This window comes from Myxine glutinosa, chromosome 11 (genome assembly GCF_964187855.1).
Source record: "Myxine glutinosa chromosome 11, kmMyxGlut1.1, whole genome shotgun sequence".
NCBI lineage: Eukaryota > Metazoa > Chordata > Myxini > Myxiniformes > Myxinidae > Myxine > Myxine glutinosa.
In genome coordinates this window covers 591,264-611,855 of record NC_136271.1, presented here as the reverse complement: position 1 = coordinate 611,855, position 20,592 = coordinate 591,264, and the positions used below count along the sequence as shown (strand labels likewise).

The following is a 20,592-nucleotide window of genomic DNA, read 5'->3' as shown; positions in this document are numbered from 1 at the left end:
CCGAACCGTTCGGCAAGCCGCTTGGCAAGCCGCTCGTTGAGCTGGGCAACGCACAAGCGAGCGAGCTGAACGTCTCGGCCTGGACAAGACGTCTGCGCTTGACGTCGACCAGGAGCCCATTAGCGCACAGGAAGTCCGCGCCAAGCAGTGCCATGGGCACGTCGGCGGTGACGAACGTCCATCGGAAAACCTGCCCTCCGAACCGCAGAGAGAGGCAGCGTTTTCCGTACGTACGGATGGGCGTCCGGTTCGCGGCAAGCAGCGCGGGGCCCCCACCCGCGGCGTGCTTGTCTGACGTGCCGGCGGGAACGACACTCACCTGCGCTCCCGTGTCGCACAGGTAACGGCGCCCGGAGAAGGTGTCCGTTATGAACAGCAGGCTGCTCGAACGGCCGGCGCTCATCGCCACTATTGAGCGCCGGCCCAGGCGTTTCCCGACCTGTTGAAGGAGCATGGCGGATGACACTGCCGAGCTTCGTGGCCGAACTTGGCGTGGAACCAGCACCAGGTGGTGGAGCTGGAGGAGCGCGGCTGGCTCCGCTAGGCCGGTGGAGTTGGCGGGTTTCCCCACGGTGGCGGTTTTCGCCGCGGCGGTGGGCGGGGCGTGGCGGCGGTCACGGGGTGCGTATCAGCATGCTGCGTATGCTGTATAAGCTGATGCTGTGGATCAGCAGCATCAGCAGCAGCATCAGCAGCAGCATCAGCAGCAGCATCAGCAGCATCAGCCACGAGGGCCGTGACGGCCACGTCGACTCTCGCCCGCGTGTCCGAAGCGGCGAAGTACTTGTCCGCCTCGGCCGCCAATGCTCGGGGTTCCGCTAGCCCGGTCCCGGCCAACGCAAGGCGAACCTGCGCTGGAAGTTGGCGACGGAAAAGCGCCCGGAATAGAGAACCGGGGGCTTCGTCGCCCAACAGTGACAGCATATGGTCCTTTCGGACCGACGGGCGCGTGTCACCGAGCTCGGGGAGATCCAGGAGGCGGTCAGCCCGTGCGTCGTCCGTGAGGCCGAACGTGGCTAGGAGTAGCCGCTTGAGTGCCTCGTACTTGTGGCCGTCCGGTGGGTGGCGAAGGACGGACACAACTCGAGCGGCCGTGCCGGGCCCGAGGGAGGCGACGACGTGGCAATAGCGCGTGTCATCGCCGGTGAGGCGCCGAAGCTGAAATTGGGCTTCGGCCTGGACGAACCAGACTTCGGCCTGAGCCTCCCAAAATTCGGGAAGTTTGATGAAGTTGGCCATGGCAATGGCGTCGCGTGTGGAAGGATCGCTCCGGCAGATCCAACGTCAAGGGGGTCACCAGTAAAGCGCGGCGTTACGCGCGCTGCTTGCGAGCAAGGAGGAAGCGGACAAGCGGTAACTTATAAGCGTCTTTATTTCAGGAGCTCACTGTAACACTGGCGCGCTCCGGGCTGCGCGCCCGGTGTATATCATGAGGCCACGCCTACCCCTCAGGCGTGGCCACCGCCCACTTGGTGCGCGGAATGATGTCACCACGCCAGTGGGCTTTTGTGTCCGCCACAATGGCCTCGAAAGCCCTCGGGTCTGTTCCCATTGTCCCCGGCTCCCTCATAGGAGAGGGGGGTGGATTAATGTTCAGGACGGGGAAAGTTCCACTCCAATCCTCTAATCCCTCTATCTCCGGCTCGCTTCCATAGTCTTCGGGATCCTCCACCCGCTCAGCCATGCCGTTCACATCAGCCATTACGTGCTGACAAAGCGGTTCCTGCTCGCGCATATTTTACCTCAGAAAAGAAAAGATTAAAAATTTTCCGAAAAACGCGATGTTGCGCTTCGTACACCAATAACTACAAAATTTGAACACCACGGTACTACGATTACCTCTCCCTTGACGAGAGAAAGACAATCGATAAAAAAAATTTGCTTCCAAATGCTGGGCTCAATTTGCACCCAGCGGGTGTCGATCTCGCAACCCTCGAACACCGAGTGCCCGTTGAGTCCGAATCCCACACTCTGACACCAGTTGTTGTGTGTCTGCCCTGTAGTGAACACCGCAGGGTGACAAGGATGACCAAACGAGCTTTAACTCCAAGGCATTCAATCCAATGGCGGGCCTTCGTTATACGCGCGGGGGGAGGAGTGGGGGAAGAGCCGCGAGCGCTTACCTTCATGGGTCCACTGGCCGTATTCTTACCTGGATAATCAACTCAAACCCGGCTCAGATTTAAAATGTACAAAAATACCAGCTTTATTGAAGAATTCCGGTGACAAAATAAAACACGGTAAAACTATGATTCCTAAATGGGACGTCCCCACACAGACCTGCATACAGACGATGGGAAATATAAAATAACGAAAGGAAATGCATGTTATTTTTGTGGGCACTTAGCTCCGAGCTGCTATTGAACCTCGTCAGGAGTCGTCCGGGCCCCGATCGCGCAATCCAGACGCAGCACCGGCCTTGGCGGGAAAAAGGCCTCCGCGCACCCTCGTTCACTCAGCCGCGCTCATCCTCCCGATCATCCAGACTTCCAATATCCCTGGTGCAAGAGCGCTACAAAATGTTCACGTGCTTGGCAATGAATCCCCTCGCGCAGGAACGCAATGAACTCCTACCGTTCGCCGTGAAATCCCGAAGCAGAGCGGGATATGAAATCGTGACCGTTCACCACCAAAGCCAGAAGATGAGAGGAAGTCAAGAGGCCAAAATATCTACCCTCCAACTCCTTTGTACTCAAGGCTCTGACGTCAACCATGCCTGCTCCACCAATCCAATAGTCCCATCATAGCAGTCCTTGCTCCAATCAATCCCGGACCAATCACTCCTCTTCCGGGTGTTCCGGGCTGCCTGCTTGATGTGGCGATGTCACTGCTGGCAGTCCCAGCGGTATTGTTCAATGTCTTGTTCCGGTCGCTTTTATTTAGTGTTACTAGTGAGGTACCCGTGCTGCGCACGGGTGGGAGGCCAGAAGCAAACAGACAATGCAGAAATGGCGAATGCTAAAGCATGAAACCAATAAATTCCACATTCCTGAAGCACATTCAGTCGCACGTCAGACATGGACAGCAAGTTCATGAAGGACTTCCATGAAAAACGTACGGGTACGTTCACATATAGAAACATCGATTGTGGGACCGTGGCGAATCTGCATATGGCGATCCGCGAAGTTCACGTTTAGAAAGTAGAAACAGTCACGGCATTTCGTCATTCACTTGAACTCGATAACTCTTTTTTTTCATTCCAAACAGCATAACTCCAATCACAAATTAAATAACATTAATCTAAAAAAAATAAACTTTTAACAACATTGTTAATGTTCCCTTCATTGTAAAAACTACCAAGTCAACAGTTAAAAGGATTTTGAGCCGATAGTTATGGCCTTGGCAAGATCGATGGAGACAGCGATCTGGTTAGCTTATACACTGCCCAAATAGCTATGTGGAATTATCTGATGGAGAGATTAAACCCATGTCGTTTGAACTTTGACAGAGGTCATTATTTACTTTTAATGATGCTTATATACGAATCAAAAAGAAGATAATTGGTTTTGGGTCGTCCTTTCCGCATATCTCGTGGGATTGTGAGTTGGAGAGACGACCGTGATGGCGGGAGGGGAGTTGGCATTCTTTCAAGCAGGGATTCAACCCATGTCCTGATAAAAGGTCTTTGTCCAAGGTAATTATTTTTAACTGTGTGTTTCCATTCGTCAGGTTGCGATTGGTGCAGCCGTTTGTGCGGCACCCGGGAAAATAACATTATGCGGGAGTCCAAACCTTAAAATGCTGGAGACCAAAGCTGAAATTGGAAAAACAATATATAGTCAGGTTCACTATGTCAATAAATTATATTTCGTTCAAAATCATGGTAGATTAGCAAACCTATACATTTTTGGAAAGGTTATAGCAAAAGGAAACTAAAAATCAATGTTTACATTTGGAGAGATACCTGTATGGCGGCCATTTTTGATTTTCAAAATGGCCACTGTAAAATACATATTTTGTTCTATTTCTGCCTCTAATTACCCTAAAAACTTTTAAAAATATACTAAACCTATATTTTCAGGGACAAGGAATCCAATGAAAGTATCAAATTAGTGCTATGGGGAATGGTAAGACACGAATCAAAAGTTTTGAATTGCAAAATACTGTCTTTATATTCGCGATAAGTTGCATAATCAAATACATGTTATCATTTTGTACAGGCAGTTAATAACATCAAAATGTGTCACAATAATTCATATCACCAAACATACACAGGCAGTCAGCAAAATCATATATACACATGCAGTCAGTATAACTTCACATCTACACAGGCAGTCAATGAGAAAATATACACAGGCAGTCAATGGCATCAAACATATACAATTACAGAATATGCCATTTAGAGTTCGTCATCACTGTCCTGTGTGTCGTATCCGACAATATAGTCCGCATCATTTTCACAGTCTGTTCCACACAAGCAAAGGTCGGTCAAATTGATTGGCAAATCGAATTGGTCGAATGGTCGATCGAATCGAATTCGATGAATCGAATCGAATCGATCGAATGGTCGATCGAAGCGATTGGTCGAATGGTCGAATTGGTCGAATTGGTCGAATTGAATTGGTCGGAATTGGCAAATGTAATCATCGATTTTCAGATTTTCCATGTAATAACGTTTCCAAAAATGTATAGGTTTGCTAATCTACCATGATTTTGAACGAAAAAACATAGTGAACCTGACTAATAGCCTATTTTACCCCAGGGGGTCCCAGGATTACCCACCCAAAATATTGTTGTGATCGGTTCAGCTGTTTTTGCGGTACCTGCGAATGGACGGACGGACAGACAGATGGACAGACGGACATTTGGTGAATTATAGTAAGATAAATGCACGATTTATTGGCTTTCTGTGTGTGTGCTGCTGGTGTCATAAGGAACAGATGAAAAATAACAGAGGCCATTATATACAGTGGATTAATTACCCACAATCCCTAGCTAATTAACATAACGCCACCCCTCGTGATGGGAACGAAGATACGCGCTTACACGATATACGGTCTACCGGATCCCTACTTCTGATACATGGGGTTTCTTCTTCTTCATGGCAATCGGAGCACACTACTTATACAATTCTACCTGGACTAAAGTATTGCCTACCCCCCCACAAACATATCAATATATATATGTACATATACATATATAATATATATATATATACATATATGTATATATATATATATATATATATATATATATATATGTATATGTATATATATATGTATATATATATATATATATATATATATATGTATATATATATATATATATATATATATATATATATATATATATATATATATATATATATATATATATATATATATACTACTGTGTTGAAAAAGTATCCGACCTTTATTTTTCGTGCGTAAAAAAAAAGAAGCTAGGGAGGCGTTGATTGGTGCACGTATGTAGGCGATCCTAATGCACACGCGTGAATTTTTTCCCACCTGCAGAAGCTGTCATTCGACGGCAGACCGCCGATGAGTGAGGACATGTAAGTGAGCACCGTCGGATTTTCGTTTTTGACAAAATGACGGAAAAACTTGAACAACGCTACTGCATCAAATTTTGTGTAAAGCTTGGCGATTCCCAAGTGGAAACGATCCGCAAGATTCAACACCGTTCATTCCATTATGAAGGAGGATTTGGGCTTCAGGAGAATCTCAGCGAAATTCGTACCAAAGCTGCTAATGATTGAGCAGAAGCAACTCCGTTTGGAGATCGCACAGGACATGCTGGAGACTGTGAACAGCGATCCCAGCTTCCTCAACACAGTGATCACTGGCGAGGAGTCCTGGGTTTATGGGTACGACCCAGAAACCAAGTTGCAGTCATCACAATGGAAGCATCCAACATCCCCGAGGCCAAAAAACACAAAATTTGATGCAGTAGCGTTGTTCAAGTTTTTCCGTCATTTTGTCAAAAACGAAAATCCGACGGTGCTCACTTACATGTCCTCACTCATCGGCGGTCTGCCGTCGAATGACAGCTTCTGCAGGTGGGAAAAAATTATCACGCGTGTGCATTAGGATCGCCTACATACGTGCACCAATCAACGCCTCCCTAGCTTCTTTGTTTTTTACGCACGAAAAATAAAGGTCGGATACTTTTTGAACACACTACGTATATATATATACAGTGGAACCTTGACTTACGAGTTTAATTCGTTCTGTGACCGAGCTCGTAACTCAATTTGCTCGTTTCTCAAATCAAATTTCCCCATTAAAATGCATTGAAATGCTATTAATCCGTTCCAGCCCGCCAAAAACCACACCAATTTTTTTTTAAATATGCAGTATATATAAAAATATCTCGCGCTTTATATTTCACCTGTATGCAGCATACAAGTTGGCAGGATGGCCTGGACTGGAGGTACGCACACTTGACTCTAAACTGTCCAGCCTGGGTTTGAATCCCGACCCAGCTATAACCTGTCATGTCGGTGTTTCACAGGCAGGGTGATTCATCAATGTGTGTACCGCTAAACTGGGCGCCCCGTTTGCGTCCCATTAGTTGTTGGATGTTAAGGATCTCACCGTGTCTTCCACAAAGAGAAGGCGAGCTATCGCCGGCACTCTGAACAAGTTGTGGCCTGGCATGCTCTTCTCCTCTGCCGTTATATACGTCCTCCTCGGCATCTTTTTCCGGAAGAGCCCTGTCTCGTCACAGTTGAAGATTTGCTGGGGGATGTATCGTTCGGCTTATATCAGTTCGGCAAAAGTTATAATAAAATCTTCAGCTGCCTTCACATCTGCCTCACCAAGTCGACAACACGCACACCTCGCTCATGTTTTTCGACGATTGCGTGTTTTATATCCAAGCACATCATCCTCTTCTTCTTCTCAGTACTGCCCTTGGCACTCAATTACTTAGGACCCATGGTTAAAACTAAGAAATTTTCCAAAATAACCAACATGCGAAAACAAAACAGCAGCGATATACGGCAGATATGCTTGCACGGCAAGATAACCACGTGACCGGAACCCACCTGGTGGCGGCTGGTGTAAGCTCCAAAATAACCAACATGCGAAAACAAAACAGCAGCGATATACGGCAGATATGCTTGCACGGCAAGATAACCACGTGACCGGAACCCACCTGGTGGCGGCTGGCGTAAGCTCCAAAATAACCAACATGCGAAAACAAAACAGCAGCGATATACGGCAGATATGCTTGCACGGCAAGATAACCACGTGACCGGAACCCACCTGGTGGCGGCTGGCGTAAGCTCCAAAATAACCAAAATGCGAAAACAAAACAGCAGCGATATACGGCAGATATGCTTGCACGGCAAGATAACCACGTGACCGGAACCCACCTGGTGGCGGCTGGCGTAAGCTCCAAAATAACCAACATGCGAAAACAAAACAGCAGCGATATACGGCAGATATGCTTGCACGGCAAGATAACCACGTGACCGGAACCCACCTGGTGGCGGGTGGCGTAAGCTCGTAACTCAGATCTCGGCTCGCATCTCAAAGCAATAAACCGCCCGAGCGACGGCTCGTATCTCGGAAAACTCGTAAGTTGGTGCACTCGTAAGTCAAGGTTCCACTGTATATCTATATATATATATATATATATATATATATATATATGTGTGTGTGGAGGTGTGGGAACGGTGCAGCATGCACTGAGTGCATGCTCAGTAGCATTGGCAGCAGGAAGATACAGGTGGTGACATGATCAGGTGCTGGCGGTGGTGGTGGAGATGGTGCAACAAGAGGTGCTGAGATCGAGAGAGAGAAGAGTGGAGAAGGAGACTGATGGGGGAGAGATGTGGTTTGTCAAAGAGGGCCAAGTGGTAAGAGGTGGAAAGAGGAGGAGGTGGAAAGAAAGAGGGCTGTCAGATGCTTGTGATTGGCAGGTGGTGGCAGACCTAAAGCCACAATTGGTATTCCCAGAGGAGATCTGTGTGACAAGGTTGCGGCCTGACATTGTCATTTGGTCAAGTGCAACAAGACAGGTCATCTTAGGGGAGTTGTCGGTACCTTGGGAAGATAACATGGAGGAGGTGCACGAGAGGAAGAGAGGAAAGTACAGTGAGCTGGAGGCAGAGTGCAGGGAGAAGGGTTGGCGAGTTTCGTGTCAGCTGTCAGGTCGTAGATTGTTATTTTCTAATGTCTAGTTATAGACGTTGGTTGGCTAATGTGTTATGATTTAAATGTTGGGTAAAAATGCTATGTCATAAGTGAATAAAGGGTTTTTTGCTTCGCTTTAGTTTAAAATGAGAAAATACTCGCTTCGGTCGTGCTGGACAACTGGCTCATTGTATGCGTGTGCCCTTTCGAGGCTAGATAAGTCCGGTCGTAAAACCCCTCTTTGATTCTCAGACGGCGCCTCGAGCCGCGGATGGAGGGGCGGATTTGGCGCTCGGAATGTGAAACTTTACGTAGAATGATTGGATTGCAGACATAAACCTATTGTTAAAACATATATCTCGTATTAATCACAGTGACGCTTGAGTTTCAATAGACATACTTTGAATTTATGCTTAAAATGAGAGGTGTGAACTGAAGGTACATCCAAACACCTGGAACTCATTTGAACAACCTCATATACTTTGTGGCTTTATCGGAACCAGGAATGCACCCTCCCTTTAATGAGTTATATTTTCTGTCACCTCGGAGCCTTGAAACTACATCTGGCCCGGATCTCAAACGGTGCGTGCTGCACTCCCCCAAATGAGAGAACGGATGACGGTGGGGGCTTGGCCCACCGGGGAAGAACCGCTGCTGGTTCCTTTGTCTCCTCGGACTCTAGCGGAGATTCTCTGATAAAACGCGTCCCTATATAAGTGGACTGGGAATCAATGTATTCTCAGGAAGGCTAGACGTGGCATGATGGTGATACGTGCTGTAGAAGTCCTTGCTTCCTCCGGATCTGTATAATCGGTATTTTAATAAAACCTCGTCATTCTCAAGCCGTTGATGAACTTCTTTTACGAACAGAGAGTTGTTTCTTGACATTTGGTACCAGGAGTGGGGTGCAGCAACCGGACGACGGGAAACGGAGCCTGAACGACAGGAGGAAGGCTGCCAGAGGCCGGGACGCCGGCACTCTGATTTGGTTAAAGTGAGCATTGTTTTATACCAGAGGGTTATCTTTCCAAATTCGTACCTTCCTTCCTCGAGCGGGTTCAGTCCGTTTCTTTTTGTCGTCTGCACTGCCTGCACTCCGAACAGAAATTGTAAGTAAAGGCTATTTCAGGCCTCAGAATGACGTGTCTTTGTTAAAATCACCAGGATAACATTAAGAGTAACGCTAAAGGATAGGATTTGCGCAGGATATCAGTAAAGATAACGTTCAGTAAGGGTAACGTTATAGTTAACAAGGAAGAGGGGGAAACGTGAGGTCGGACAGCCGTAAAGGTTGAGCCAGGTGGCCAAGAACTTTCCAGGAAGGATCAGCCCAGAGACAAGATGGGGTATGCCATTGCATGCCAGGGAAAGAAGGGCTGTGGCTAACTTAGAGGGCCAAAGGAACATGGCCAGGAAAAGGGAAATGCGCAGGTACCAGGTAGGCTTGACAAGAAGGTAGTGACAACTACGAGGTCAAGCCAGGAAGCTCGAGACTGGGCTTTAGACAAGAGGGCAGGAAAGTTGCTGAAGCTGTGGGGACAGAGGAAGCAAGCAACAGAGGTCCAGATAGAAACAGGCCAGGACCAGGTGAACAAGAGAAGATAAATAGGCTCACAGCAAGGGGCCAGGTAACCACAGGTAAGAAGGACAGAAGTGGTTTTTGAAATATTGAAATTTTAAGCATTATAGCTATGGTTATTGAAGCTACAAGGACAGAGGACAATTAAGTAAGCAGTTAAGCAAGTAAATCAGCGGTTGATGCTGCTGGACCAGATGCCAGACCAAGACCCCCACCCCCCCCCAAGACCTGAGCTCAGTCCCGGGGCTCTTGGCAACACCCCAACACCCCTGCCCTGCCTTCCCTTTCCACCTCAACCCACCCCGTCCAACCCGTCCCAAGAAAAAATCCTTTTTCCTTGAATGAGAGACGTAATATGAATGAACAAAGATTGTACATGGGAGTGGCTGGAGAAGGGGCATGATTTGAGTCGATCTGATTTTCGCGCGAAGTCTGGGAGACTCACTGGTATACGAATGAGGAATGAATGTGTAGATGTATAGTGTATTGCATGTGTGGGGTATATCCCTGAGGCAGCTCACCTTTAGGATGATGTTATGTCACGGGATGATGATGATGATGATGTCATGTAGTACATTTTGGGTCAGAGATCCTGTTTTTTGCGATGATTACGAGCTAGGGATGAGTTAATGACAGCTGACTGTTTTGACAGCTGAATGTTTTGACAGCTCAATGTTTTGACAGCTCAATGTTTTGACAGCTGACTGTTGGGATTCGTGTGGAGGCACGAGGGTGCGCGCCGGGACGGAGGGCGGCGTGGCGTCGCCGCGTTGAGTTGGTTGTGCCAGGTCGATCGGCGATCTCTGAATTTAAATCGGATTTTTGTCGTGTGTATTGTGAATTTTAGCGTCTATCCGAGGATCCTGGCGATGTTCGTTTAATTAAAGTGTGGTACGAACCTGTGGTTTCCGCCGTGCGGCTCCGTGGAAGTTTGGGTAGAGTTATTGTGCGTTCGGACAGGAGCCGAGCGAGCCGCGAGTCACGTGTGCGCTGTATGGGGGGCTCTCGGTTTTGGGCAGTCGTTGTTGTAGTTGTTGTTGGATGGGAAATAAGAGCAGGGGTTTTGAGTTTGTTGAATTTAGAATACGGAGTTTGCTCAGAGTGCAGGTGATAACCTGCCTACTCAAAAAGGATGTGCCCCGCACGGTGGGAGGTCCGTGAATGGTTGGCAAAGGGTTTCTTGAATTTAATGGCAGGAATTATGCGATTAACGATTATATTGTGTATTGCTGGTGTGAAATTATGTAATGGTGTGAAATGCGGTCAGAGAAAGAAATACACACCTTTGATCTGGAGAGAGAGCGGAGGTTGTGGTTTCGTTTCTGTGTCTGTCTGTGGAGTTATATTTCAGGATATATATATATATTTTCCAGGATATTCAGGATATTTCAGGATATTTCAGGATTATATTTCAGGATGAGGCATGGGTTTCAATCAAGAGGTGGGTGCCCAGAGGTATTGTGGTTATTATAACTCGCTGATTATAGGGGGCGCCGGGCGCACCAAGTACAGATCGGGTTGCATGGTAGAGCATGCATGGAGCATGGAGCAGGGTGGAACACCCCGTGTGGTTGGAGGTTGAAATGCAGTGAACATGCCCGATTTTTGGCTTTGCGAGGCTTCAGGTAGAAGCTGGCATTTCGATACTGTGGATTATATTGTGCCTGTCTGGAGAGGTGATGTCCTGTGCTGAGGCTGGCGACACGCCTCTGTTATTTGTCTGTCTGTCGGTCTGATTGTAAGTCTGTGGTACGATGGAGGGCTAATTGAGTGCTGTGGAAGTGTAACTCAGCGTAACTTATTAATTGGCACTGGTAACTTATTAATTAACCTGGTAACAAAGCAAATACATTTTACATGCAAACTCTGTGAAGGACGAGTTTGTAAATGAGTTAGGAATGTGCACGAACATGATAATCTCTTGAAACACCTGGTCACAGCCCCAGGCTGGAGCACCCCCCTATTGTTTGATAAATGGAACTCACAACAGGGGGGGCTAGCTGGCGCCAGGAAGGCGACCAGTAACGTCAGCGGAGAAGAGATTACGAGTTCAGCGGACAGAGGATTAAGTCGAGTTGGTCCATATAAGCGGGAGCTGCGGCTGGAGTCGAGAGTACTTGCTGCGAGGAGCTCTGACGAACGGGACCATGGCGGAGGAACATCAGCCGAACGAAAAGGACCATGGAAAAGAGTTAATCTCAGCCATTGAATAATGCGGTATTATTTGGTAAATGGAATGAAGTGAATAATAAACCAGACCCTTTGTAAACCTGAGTCCGGTCATTGGAGTCCTGTGAGTCATACACAAATTCTACAACAATATGGAGGCACCGCTGAAATTTCGAGTGGACGTCGCCAAGGTGAGCATGTAAGCATGACGTCTTGGGGATCTGTCCATTATGAAATATGAATTCTGAAGATGGAGGATTTGGTGTGTGGGACTTGCATTCCGTAGGTAATCCAAGGAGTGTAAAAGTATTTTTGTCACGACCGTCCAAGGTAAAAGTCACGGATGGAACGGTTTAAATGATTCTATTATTCGTGTGCTTGCATATGCGTACGGTATACGCTGGGTGTTAAGAGCCTTACTCTGGTCTGCGGGCAAGTCGGCTCATGAAGTGCACCATGAGGCGATTTGTTTGCCGGGTCGGTAAGGTTCGGTAAGGTCCGTACACGTGTACAATCGTGTACACCCGTTTTAAATAGAGAATTTTTTTTCAGTTTTCCCGCCATAACTAAAACTCGTTCGATTTTTTTTGACGAAATTTGCTAGATAAATAGCATGGGTGACACGGATTAAATGATTTTATGATTATGAATTAATGAGAAAATGATTTTATATTTAAATATAAAAATTGATCTGCTTGGTGTTAGTTTAAGGGCTGTTCCAAATTTATCTTGATTATGAGACAAAAACAGCAGAATGGGAATCAACAGACAATGGAACAGCTCGCGACGAGTGTTTGTGGGTGACAACCACCCTCTGGTCGAGGCTCATAGAAGGGGTGATGCTTACTGATTCGGCACGCTTAAAATAGGTGTTAATGGTGGGATGTCAGAGGTTTTGGCGTGGGCTTAATAGTCACACTGTTTGAAAAATAATGCTCGATGCAACATGATCCTAAAAAGAACCCATCCCTACATCGAAGGATAAGGAAGGGAAGGAATGGAAAATTTGAAGTATTAAAGTTACGGAACTCAAAATGTCTGGGTTTGGATGGAGTCATTAAAGGATTGAGTCATTCATTGGTTTGATGATGGTCCTAATATTTTGATAAATGTTTGATAATGGTCCTGGTGATTTTAGTCCTAGGAATAATATATGCTAGTGGTTTGTCTGAAGGTTTTAATGAGATCGGATTTTATCTATCTATAATTCCAGTAATCTCGGTGTGTGTGTCGGTCTGTCTGTATGCGACCGCTGTTTCTCAACAACTACCGGTCCGATATACAGTGGAACCTCTAAATCCGAATTTAATTCGTTCCAGCGGCAGTTCGGATTGGGAAAAGTTCGGAATTAGAAACTATTTTCCTCATAAGAAATAATGGAAAGTGAATTAATCCGTTCCTGGACCCCAAAAACCCATTATCAAGACACTGTTAACTGCAAATACACATGATTCAAGGTAAAATAAGATGAGTAAATGCCCTAAATATCAACTAATAATAATAATAAAAACAAGAAGTAAATGTACTAACATGAAAATAACTGCATTTACCTTCGTGGAGAGTTCTGATGGTGCATGTGGAGGCTGGAGAGGAGGAAGGAGGGAGAGGGTTTTATTGCTTGGAAGGTGAGGCACCTTCCAAGCTAACATCAGATGACTTGACTTACGGTGTTTGCTCTCTTTGTCTCTTAACACCACTTGTAGAGGGTTGGGGCTCACTAGGCTTGCTTTCTTTAGAGAACCACCTCTCCAAAGTTGCCTGGTGTTGGCGACTTTTCTTAATTTTTCTGAAGTGGTCAATCACATCGTCACTGAACAAGTTAATGCTCCTGTTAACCACTGCTTTAATAGGGTGCCACTTTTCAACAATGGCCTGTGTTTTAGACCAATGGAAGCACAGTTCTCTAATTTCAGCACTGGAAATATGAACGACGCTCGCGGCGGGAAATATGAACGACGCTAACGCTATGTTGGCGGTTCGGTTATAGAAATACATTCGGAATTAGGGACAAAATTTTCTCGAATTTACGGTTCGGAATTAGAGTAGTTCGAGATGAGGGGCGTTCGGAATTAGGGGTCACTACTGTACTTGAAACTTGCCAGGTAGATTGGTGGGGACCCGAGGATGTGCCTTTTCAAGGTTTGAAATTAATCGGACGGGTGGGTCCCAGGGTGTGGTCGCCGTGCTCGCGGGCCGTTCGCTTTGGCTCTGCGGATGGACCGAACCATTGCATGTAAATAGAAGGGGGGTTCTGTGGTCGTTCGCTTTGGCTCTGCGGATGGACCGAACCATTGCATGTAAATAGAAGGGGGGTTCTGTGGTCGTTCGCTTTGGCTCTGCGGATGGACCGAACCATTGCATGTAAATAGAAGGGGGGTTCTGTGGTCGTTCGCTTTGGCTTTGCGAATGGACCAAACCATTGCATGTAAATAGAAGGGGGGGTTCTGTGGTCGTTACTGCCACGTGGTTTCAAAGTTTTGTTGTTGTTGTTTGCACGCATGTTTTTTGCAAGCACGTACGGGCGAGCACGTACGTGCGGGCACGCCCTAGTATATATAAATTGAGGTAATATTAAGTTATGGAATTAATTGCTTTCAACAATGCAAAGGGTGACAAAATATGGGATTTTAATGGGATTTTTTAATGGGATATTGGTTTAGGAATGTTTAGAGGTCATTGCAATGTGATAATGACTTGTGACCACTTGTTGTTGGAACTTGTTGTTGGAACTTGCTGTTGGAACTTGTTGTTGGAACTTGTTGGAACTTGTTGTTGGAACTTGCTGTTGGAACTTGTTGGAACTTGTTGTTGGAACTTGTTGTTGGAACTTGCTGTTGGCACTTGTTGGAACTTGTTGGAACTTGCTGTTGGAACTTGTTGGAACTTGTTGTTGGAACTTGTTGTTGGAACTTGCTGTTGGCACTTGTTGGAACTTGTTGGAACTTGTTGTTGGAACTTGTTGTTGGAACTTGCTGTTGGAACTTGCTGTTGGAACTTGTTGGAACTTGTTGTTGGAACTTGCTGTTGGAACTTGTTGGAACTTGTTGTTGGAACTTGCTGTTGGAACTTGTTGGAACTTGTTGTTGGAACTTGTTGTTGGAACTTGCTGTTGGCACTTGTTGGAACTTGTTGGAACTTTTTGTTGGAACTTGTTGTTGGAACTTGCTGTTGGAACTTGCTGTTGGAACTTGTTGTTGGAACTTGTTGTTGGAACTTGCTGTTGGAACTTGTTGTTGGAACTTGTTGTTGGAACTTGCTGTTGGAACTTGCTGTTGGAACTTGTTGGAACTTGTTGTTGGAACTTGCTGTTGGAACTTGTTGTTGGAACTTGTTGTTGGAACTTGCTGTTGGCACTTGTTGGAACTTGTTGGAACTTGTTGTTGGAACTTGTTGTTGGAACTTGCTGTTGGAACTTGCTGTTGGAACTTGTTGTTGGAACTTGTTGTTGGAACTTGCTGTTGGAACTTGCTGTTGGAACTTGTTGGAACTTGTTGTTGGAACTTGCTGTTGGAACTTGTTGTTGGAACTTGTTGTTGGAACTTGTTGTTGGAACCCGTACTTATTTAATTTATTACATTTCTTATTACATTACAGTAATTACATTACAGTAATTACCTGAGGTAATTACAGTAATTACAGTTCCGGTAATTACAGTAATTACAGTAATCATTACAGTAATTGCAGTAATCTTATTACAGTAATTACATTACATTAACTCAGGCACCTTTTGAGTAAGGAAGCTGATATTTGGACATGACACTGACCAAGTGATGTGGCTGTCAAGGAAAATATTGATTTATTGATTAATCATTTAATAAATTAACTCGTTGATTTATAAATGACTTATTTAATTAAAATTCCTGAGAAATACATCTTCGGATGAAATACTTGCAGATTGGTTATGCTATGAGCCAATTGATTAAGGAAAATATTTTGTGATGGCCATATTGGCAATTTCGTGGCCATATTCGTGGCAACTCAGTTAGTGCCACTGCACCTTTAAAATGCATCCCTGCGTTCATTTTTCGATCGATTGAGTTGAAATTTTGAACAATCGGATCTGGACTGTCGTTGTTAACGACTCTAGCACGCACTCGCCCAATCAGGATGGAGCGGTATGGTCCCCGGATCATCACTGCCCGCAGTTTTAATTAATTTTACTTTTTCTCTTGGTCATATAATTTTGAAGACATGCGTGTCATGATAGAGGAAATGTTTGTTCTGTTGAACGGAATAAATGTTGTTTATTTGTGTGGGAGTGTATTTTTGTGTATTTCTTGTGTATTTTGGATATATTTTCACGACTAATTCCAGTTAACATCCTGCAAAATTTGCTCGTTTGCTGGCCGAGTCGAAATTGCGTTGAGTTTCTATGGCATGCGCCATTAAAAGCGCTGTGTAATGGTTGAGCTCCTTTTATTTCGGTTTGGTCATGCGGATGAGCAAACAAAGTGACAAATGCTGCGGCTGGAGCAGTAGAAGCGATGTTTTTTTTAATGGAAACGATGTAATGAGTAATTAAAAGTGGGAGGGGGCAACACCACGCATACCTCTTTTAAGGTGTGTATAAACCCTGGAATATTTCAGCAATCAATACAATGCTGAAACTATGTAAGTTAAGTTAATGAGTAATTTACTGAGTAATTTAATGAGTAATTTAATGAGTAATTTAATGAGTAATGTAACGAATAATTTAATGAGTAATTTAATGAGTAATTTAATGAGTAATTTAACGAATAATTTAATGAGTAATTTAATGAGTAATTTAATGAGTAATTTAATAAGTAATTTAATAAGTAATTTAATGAGGAATTTAATGAGGAATTAAAAGTGGGAGGGGGCAACACCACGCATACCTCTTTTAAGGTGTGTATAAACCCTGGAATAAACGTGGGAGGGGGCAACACCACGCATACCTCTTTTAAGGTATGTATAAACCCTGGAATATTTCAGCAATCAATACGATGCTGAAATGATGTAATTTACTGTGTAAGAGGGTCGACCTTGGGTTTGTTTGGGTTTGTTGTTTATTTTGTGGATGTGTATTTTTTGTGTATTTTGGATATATTTTCACGACTAATTCCAGTTAACATCCTGCAAAATTTGCTCGTTTTCTGGCTGAGTCGAAATTGCGTTGAGTTTCTATGGCATGCGCCATTAAAAGCGCTGTGTAATGGTTGAGCTCCCTTTATTTCGTTTTGGTCATGCGGATGAGCAAACAAAATGACGAATGCTGCGGCTGGAGCAGTGGAAGCGATTTTTGAATTGTTCAATGATTATTCGATATTGTTATGACTTATTGTCAATAGGTATACTGAGTGGCCATGAGGTAGCCTGTTGCTATGTACAGTTTTATTCTATTGTTGATTATACCACATAATTGTGGTGATAAAGGAAATGTTCGTTTTAAATAGATGATTTATGATATGACCATGACTATAAAATCATGATGATTATTATGAATGATATCATAGGGTTCAAATGCAGAATGATTGCATGAACTTGGGAAAGAACTTTCAAGCCCTATGGGATAAATTGGGTGTTACAAGCAATGGAGCTTCAAAATTTAGCATGATTGAAGGAATTTTACAGTCTTATTTCAGTAGTTTTACGAAATTTAAATTGCCAAGAGATTTTGGGTACTATTAAAGGAAAAAATGATGAGATATTTTTTCCAATGAACTTTAATATCTGCCATCCATTTTGGCTGTCTCACGAATGAAGGATGAGTTGCCTTTAGTGGTTGCAAAGAAAATTTGTGGAGACCAGGCAAAATGGGGAAATATGTCAGATATGACCCTAGGACAGGACGGTGATTCATCAATTGACATGAGGTACGAACCAGAGGTGACGACCGATGAGTCGATCTCAGTCAATGGATGGACCTGTCCTGACATCATTGGGGAAAGGGCTTATGCAAGGAGTCATTCAAAATGATTAATTTGATTTATTGATGAATATTGATGAATTAATTGAAATTGAATAATTGATTGAATTGTTAATTGATTGAATCTAATTGATTGAATTTAATTGCATAAATTGAACTGAATAAATTGAATTGAATATATTGATTGTTTGATTGATGAAAATGCGGTCTCAAGAAAGAAGCTTTGATATCTTTGCGAGATATTATCAATGTGGAGACAACCTGGGAAAATTGAGCAAGGTGGTGAGTTTATATACAGATATGTATGTGCGGTTACCATTGTGTGATTTCCCCGTCAAACAGAGCGGACACCTGAGGATTCACCCACTTCATACTGACCCTCCGGCTCATCTGCAAATACTGATCTGTGAGATTGGATTGTGCAAAAGCCACAGCTGAGGGAGATTCTCTGGAAATCACCGTGCGAACAGGTGGAGAGATCCTTCCTGGAGGTACGAGTGAAGCTTTAGAGGAACCTGGAACAAGCTACAACACATCCAACGCTACTTTGATAAAAGGCAGAATGGGAAATGGAGCCTGCAAGAATACACAAGGACAACCAGAAATTCCACAAAAAGGTACTTGTACACATCATATGTACGACCGTTATGGTACCGAAGCTATAAGGCAGGTCGAGAATTGGTATTTGTGGACAAAGGGACATGATGAGGAGTTTCCAAGAGATGGTACATTTGAGCGAAGTCGATTGGAAAGATTGGAACAAAGATTGAAAGCCAGGAAGAGACAGAATCTAACGGTAGACTGGCTTGCATTCCATCTTTGGGATGGTGAATCCAGACAACGGGAACAGCAAGAACGGATAACGGATCTAGAACTTAAAATAAAAAGGATACAGGATACAGTGGAGGAGACAAATGCACAACTGCCCTCGAAATTAGGAATGAAAGTGACAGTTGTCCCATCAGATTTCCAGTTGTCTCCCCAAAAAGGACGGTACAGAGAATTTTTTCGTGTTTCAGGAGATAACGAGAGATTGCAGTGGCAACTCAGGGATGTAGAGATGCAGCCCAGCAATACAAGTGCACAGGTGCACAGATCAGACAACGACAGAAACCGGTGTTTCAAGTGTGGACGGATGGGACATTGGAAAAGAGAATGTCCGTATAGCAAAAGGAAGACAAGTTAATAGGGTAAACCAAGATCAAGGGTACCAGTGCTGACCGATACCTCAGACAATGATTAGGCCTTCATTGCGACAAATCCCAAATGACGATTGGCCTCAACAAATTAGATTACTGGACAAACATGAATAACTGTCGATGATTCTTGGGTCTGAAAAGTTTTCGGAGCAAGAATTATTCATTTTTCTTTTGCTTGTAAGCAAATTAGTAATTAATTGATCAAATGCCAAAATTGGATCTTCTATTTTGGGCACAGCAATTTTAAATTTACAAAGTTTGGAACAATTGCGTTGCAATTGTTGGCAAACCAAGTAACAAGAGTCACATGATGATCAGGTGGGAATTTCGGACTATTGTTCCGCACAATTGATAGGTCAATGGTCGACTGACATGCAAATGGGTGTGTAGTCAAAATTTGGATAGATTATTGTGAAGGCAGAAAGGGTAATTTCAATTTGACATCATAAAGGTTTTCTAAGAATGGACTTTTGGTTCATTTGTCTATAAGCATTTTGAATTTGATTGACAAATTTTATGAAATTGAAATAAAATTGACACCCATCTGATCTGTAAATAATGGTTCCAACGCAAACAAATATGCATAATGCATGTGTGTGTGTGTTTTTGTGTATCAATCTTACAAGATTGTTGACACCGACAGTGTGCCTGTCTGGAAATGGATAGTTATATGTGGATGGGATTGGGATATGTGGATGGGATTGAATATCCAGAGAATCCGTAAAATAAAATAGAAATATAATTTGATTATGAACATTATCTCTTTGGTCAAGGGAAATGGAATATAAAAAATTTGATGTGCTGGGTTATGAGCAGCCATTAATTAATAGTAAAATTGTGAGTAATTTTGGGATTCCATTTTTGATAGAATGTATATGAGAATAACATCTATTTATGGATATGAGCTTCATAAAAGGAAATGAGGAAGTACAAAATCATCCAAATTTGGGAGAGGTCTTACACTGACTTCCCAGAATACTCTGCTCATGGATTTTATATATATAAACTTGAATTTTATCAGCATATAAATTGTGCTGTATGTATGGATGTGTTTTAGGCATAGATGATATGGGAAAAGAGTAAAGAAAATTTTGCTGGTTTGAACTATTGTGGGTTTTCAGTTCTGGAGTTTAAACAAAGTCACTGGTTAACAGATGAGAAAGGATAGTAAATAAATTATTCTCTGCTGGGCAAATTAAGTACGATATTACTAAGACTTATGAGAGCTATTGTTCCGCCTTACAGCAGTGGAAAATTATTGGAAAAAATTAGATCCAACATAATGAATCTATAAAAGAATGTGATAGGGATAATATCCTCAATTTGTACTAATTATTTGATTGTGGGTAAAGGAATTAAGTCATCGTAGTGGATTGTTAACAGCAGCCTGAAAATGTCCTGAGAGTGTGCATCCATGTAATCAGAAATCCCAGATTTGTTTTTACAAACAACATTTTGGTAGAGGTCTTGTGTGGAACACTTCCTTGGTAGATAAAAACGGTACTGCATGCTGGCAGCCACTTTTGCGGCCAGTTAGGCCAAACAAATTGAGAGGAAATTGTAGTTAAATACGTAAGTTACACATGGCTATTTGTAAAAAAGGAAATTTGTTGAGATGGGAAACATTTTTTCGAAGGTTTATTAAGGTGTTATAATATGACATGTGGCAAGGCAAAC

At 43.9% G+C, this 20,592-nt stretch overlaps 1 protein-coding gene across 5 annotated transcripts in view; it reads right to left on the bottom strand.

Moving 5' to 3' along the window:
• The window catches only part of CFAP36 (cilia and flagella associated protein 36), a 170,991-nt gene that overhangs the window by 50,504 nt on the left and 99,895 nt on the right, over positions 1 to 20,592 (bottom strand). For 2 of the 5 annotated variants that reach the window (XM_068130033.2, XM_068130034.2), the window contains exon 8: positions 6,537 to 6,680. The exons of the other annotated variants lie outside the window; for them this stretch is intronic. In XM_068130033.2, the coding sequence (XP_067986134.1) occupies positions 6,537 to 6,680 (144 nt within the window). The remainder of the gene's footprint in view (positions 1 to 6,536; positions 6,681 to 20,592) is intronic. 5 annotated transcript variants of the gene reach the window in all.